We start from the raw sequence: 5,080 nt of genomic DNA, 5'->3' as shown, positions 1-5,080 counted from the left end.
AACGGCACTCTACATGGCTTTACTGTCTTTTTCGTTGTGGCCCAGCCACCATTTTAGTGTGGTCACATGTGGGCACACCTCCGTACTCCTTTCATTTTGAGTCATTGCGTCTCTTTTTCCTCTTGGAGCATTAAGCCTAACACACACACACACACACACACACACTCTGATCTCCAAGTACAATATGCAGTGGACCCCCGCCTATATGCGGTTCGGCATTCACAAATGTACCCATTTTTTCCGACGGAACCTATCCTCAGCTATTTGTTGAAAACCTCCCCTTTTGTGTATTCTAGTGCTCTTACGGTAACACCCTAAAATGTCACAAGGTGTCGCCAAAGCCCTGGCTACTAGTACAGTAACAATTGGTGTCAAGGAAGTATGTTTAAGTGATACACCTCAACTGCTGTAAGATTTTTGCATGTCGTGGAGGAGCTAAGTTTGGCCACGTGCAGTTGTACTTGCGGTGCATTTTTTTCTAAATCAAATAATCTATTTATTTGGAAGGTTAATGTCAGATGAGTTTGACAGTGTCACTGTTGGATCATTGTTTGTGGTGTATTTACATTTATATTATTAACGTAGGCAATTATAAACATTCTAATGGGGGTATAAATTACTACTACGGCATTCCCTATGGATCCATTATCCATGAAATGTAACGAGTAGAGTAGTCCGTATTAGAAAGTAATGCAATTCCCATTACACTCTTTATCTTTATATTGAATGACTTCCATGGACATAAACATCACAAATATAAAGTCATGCATCTTTGTGCTTTGTTTTTTTTGGGTGTGTATTCATTTAACGTTTTAAGTTTATTGTTTGCTGTATCTGTAAAGTCAACTGGTCATTGAAAAACATATTGCCATATGGATGAATCAACATATTTCGGGTGCGTGAGAGAGTGTACCAAAATCATAAATGTTTCCTTCATAAAAGCACAAAATGGGACTTTTGTTGCCTTCTCATGTGGACAAGGTTAAGACAGGAACAGTTGAGTGGATTACTGCTCATAGAAAAACATCAAGATGGAAAATGTGAAGACTGTGGAGTCCTGGAGACAGTAAAGCAATAACACACACTGCAGTGCGTGTTACGGAGGTGAAAAAAAGAAGGAATTATTACAGGAAATAATGTGCACATATTTTTACAGACAGTTTTGCTTGTCGAAGCTGATCTAATAAGTTGTGCTCTGATGAACCAATCAGAGGATGGACAAATGCTGATGTCATTGAGGGCCAGCACTCTGGCCCCGTGAGGATGAATTTGAAATCTGATCGTTTAAAGAATCAGTCCCATTGCTGATGTCGTTGAAGTTACATGGGCCAGCACTACTGATTCTGAAGGCCCTGGGCAGATTAGATTGGCATGGCAACGTTTAGCGGCTGAAATTGTCCACAGATTTTTTTTTTTTTAGAGAAACAAAAACTCCAGATGCTCTTCTTGGTTTTGTTCACAGTTTGCTTAAAACAATAAAGAAATTATACATTAATTGGCACACCATTCAGATTTGTCCACCCTATAAGCAATTAAATAAGTACACTATCACACAGCCACAACATATTCTCCAAAATCATAAAAGCAATATGACGTTATCCACACACATATTTTGAGTGCAATGAATTCTAGTCATTAATTGGTATCAGCACCCCCCCCCCCTCAAAAAAAAAACAAAAAACGCCACAACTTGTTACATGACTCACAGTCAAAAGAGGCACAACAAACCTGGGATCACATCCAATCCACTTCAATGTTTTTTTTTTTTTCTTTACTTCATTCATCTAAACTAAAAACAGTGGGTGCCATTTCATGAATCTACATCTCTGGATACATTGTTTAGCAACAATAATCAGGGTATTACACATAACTTCCCGCTATTTATTTTGTATTATTATTATTATTACATATTTAATGTCTTCGTAGCATGTTTATGGCACTATTTGAAGCAGTGGGTGGGGCGAGACGTCGAACTTCATCCGTGACGTTAAAAGACCAAACTATTCAAACCTCGATCGGTGGTTCACTAAATACGTTTTCCTGGATTACTATATCCTAAACGAATTGATGCCTCGACACAATGCGTCCTATTACGACTTAATTGGACTGAACATCATTCGTCTCGGTGCACGTTGGAGGTGTTTCTCAATTTCGTGCACATGTTTGATTTAGCATAAATCGGCTAGTCGCGCCTGGAGAGAGTCGCAAGGGTGACGCAATAAAGAAGCGACAGGGCGGCCGCGTTAACAAAGCGACGCGTTTGCTAGCGACGCATCGCTAAGCAGTGCTAAACTGTTGAGTTCGGTGTTTCGATTATCGTGTGAAAATGTGTAAGGTAGAAATGCTGAGAGCGTTCCTGAACCAGCGACTAAGTGCGGCCATCGACGAAATAGTTGTAGTGTTTCAAAGAACGATAGCAGAGTACGAGGAGGAACTTTGTCGCACGAAAGAGGAAAACGAGAGACAACGTCAACTGCTGGACGCTTTTTTCATGCCTCAAGTTGCGGTACAGAGAGCAGGTTTGTTCACCTTATTCGCACTTTTTTTGGGGAAGTAGCTTAATAATAATACAGTCAGTCCAATCAGCCTAGTGGCGGGCCGTGCATTTGCCACCTAACCGGGCCTTCGGTGGGCACTCAACCGACTAAATCCACCTCTTAATGCCACCACTGCCACGTCGCAATTATATATATATATACAAAAAAAAAAACATCATGCTATACAAAAACGCAATACAACAGCACGCGAGTGGAGCAGTTCACAATCAATATTTCTCTAATGACATGACAAAAACACAAAGCATTTAAATAAACTACATCCATATAGACACACACACACGCGCGTAGGTAAAGGTAATAAGAGAATCCAGTTGAGGAACCACCTTCTCAGGGAGCCGTCTGCACCAAGAGCAGACAGCATGCAACGACACCAGCATGGATGCCCAAATGTAGTCTGATTCTGATATGGCGACTGAGGACCCCATGAGACAGGACCACAGCCTCGGTCCATCACATCTCCCTGTGCAGAGAGGGGATCCATGTGAGGAAACACTGAAAGATCCTAAAATAATCTTAAATCTACACAAAAACATGTATATAAGAGCCAATGTTCAATGACAACTGCAATGAACAGACCTAAAACTTAAAAATAAATAGCATAAAGATAAAATACAATAAATAATACTAAAACAACAGTTTAAATGTAAGTTAAAAGGTCAATTAAATATGAATTAAAGGCTAAATTAAAAGGTGGGTCTTGAGCCTGTACTCAAAAACACGAACATGCAGGCCGTTACGCAGACGGGGGCTGTGAAACTGGAACGATGCCTCGCAGATGGCACTTGCTAGTTGCCACCACCGGCTGGAAGAAGATCTCCAACAACTGGCTGCGCACATTGAAGGAACCGAGCTTCCTCGGGAACTACAGTCTGTTCATTCCCGTCTTGAACACAGAGGCGGCGTTCGCCTCCCTCGACGTTCCAGAGGAATCCCCACTGGCGCTTCACACACATGGAGTGAAGAAAACTTGTAAACTATTCCCTAATGATCAAGTGATAAGCTTCGCATGGGATAGTGTCCAGAAAGCATCTATGTATACTTAAAAAAATATATCCCAAACACAATTGTGCTGCGAGAAAAAAAAAAAAGGCTGTGTTTTATTTTTTTGCATGTGTTACAATAAATAACACAATAATTGTTTGGCATCCTGGATGAAAAGTATCAATAATAATACACAACTTCAACGCCACGGCTGTGACTTGACTCAGCAAAGCTTGACTTTACCAAACTGTATGTGCTTGTCGTTCTTGTGTCCTTCAGATGTCATTGAAGAAAACCTTCATCCTGAGCCGCAGCAGTGGAGCTCCAGGGTTGAGCTTCAGGAGCCAGAGCCCCCCTACATCAAGCAGGAAGAGCAAGAGGACGATATCACCAATTTGCCATTGACGAGCGTCCCTGTGAAGAGGGAAGGTGATGAAGACAAAGGTCAGAGTGAGACGAACAGATGGGCTGAGCCTCCATGCAGCAGCTCAAGTCAACACATGACAACAGAAGTTGATGGAGACCACTGTGGAGGATCACAAGCAGAAAAGCTCTTAGCTCCACTGTCAGATTATGACGACATAACGCCACACTCGCCTGACACTGATGATGATGAACACTCTAAAGGTGATATGGCATATCGCACTGGCAACAAACACTGGAAATGTTCTCAATGTGATAAAACTTTTGGCGTCAGAATAAATCTGAAAAGACACATGGTAATTCACACAGGGGAGAAACCTTTTGCCTGCTCAGTTTGTGGTAAACGATTCACCCAGAAGGCACACTTGACATCACACTTCAGAATACACACCGGAGAAAAACCTTTTGCATGTTCATTTTGTGGTAAAAGATTTGCTCGAAGTGAATGTTTGATAACACACACAAGAACGCACACTGGTGAGAAACCGTTCCGTTGCAACGTGTGTGATCAAAGATTCTCTTATAAGTATAAGATTAAAAAACACAAGTGTGCTGGTGAGAGGAGCAACTGTACAGAAAATGTGGAAAACTGACTTTCTGACAAGGCAACTATGTTTAAGTGGTTTTAGTAAACTGGAAAAATGTATGTACGATCCCAAAATGACCCAAAAATGCTACGCGGACCCCTCATAATTACACATTTTGTATTAGTTTCCATTTAACCATCACCACAATTAATCTGAAATAAAGTAATCCAGATGTGATTGAAGTGACTTTCTGCTTGTTTTCACCCAAAAAGACTGGGACTATTGATAAAATACATAAAATGTCTGCCGTTTCAAGCACATCCCACTCACCATACAGTACCATACCGCATTGAACTGTCATGGAGTACCAAACTACAGATTTCTCATTTCAATGCAAATGCAAATAGAAAGCAAATCCAGATTTGGTGGATTTATTTAAAGAACGCCTGTTCGATAAGTGGATTTTCTCAGTCATCATGTCACAGTCGAAAATGGACACCGTGTACATTGAATCGGTGTTTCCCAACCTTTATTGAGCAGAAGCATATATTTTGGATTAGAATAATCTCATGGCACACCCCCATGCGAAAA

At 41.0% G+C, this 5,080-nt stretch overlaps 1 protein-coding gene across 1 annotated transcript; it reads left to right on the top strand.

Moving 5' to 3' along the window:
- The first annotated feature begins 2,251 nt into the window (after positions 1-2,251).
- LOC133416562 (zinc finger protein 3 homolog) lies at positions 2,252-4,685 on the top strand. Its single transcript, XM_061703544.1, has 2 exons — positions 2,252-2,519; positions 3,819-4,685. The coding sequence occupies exons 1-2, from the start codon at positions 2,327-2,329 to the stop codon at positions 4,553-4,555; spliced, it is 930 nt and encodes a 309-aa protein (XP_061559528.1). The 5' UTR covers positions 2,252-2,326; the 3' UTR covers positions 4,556-4,685.
- The last annotated feature ends 395 nt before the right edge of the window (positions 4,686-5,080 follow it).

Source organism: Phycodurus eques, chromosome 2, assembly GCF_024500275.1.
Source record: "Phycodurus eques isolate BA_2022a chromosome 2, UOR_Pequ_1.1, whole genome shotgun sequence".
NCBI classification, from domain to species: Eukaryota; Metazoa; Chordata; class Actinopteri; order Syngnathiformes; family Syngnathidae; genus Phycodurus; species Phycodurus eques.
This window is presented reverse-complemented; position numbering and strand designations above follow the sequence as displayed.

Excerpts from the sequence above, each read along its gene's own strand:
- LOC133416562 (XM_061703544.1), top strand. The coding sequence starts at position 2,327 with ATGTGTAAGGTAGAAATGCTGAGAGCGTTCCTGAACCAGCGACTAAGT. Across the intron at positions 2,520-3,818 it reads AGTTGCGGTACAGAGAGCAG|ATGTCATTGAAGAAAACCTT; the intron begins GTTTGTTCACCT and ends TGTGTCCTTCAG.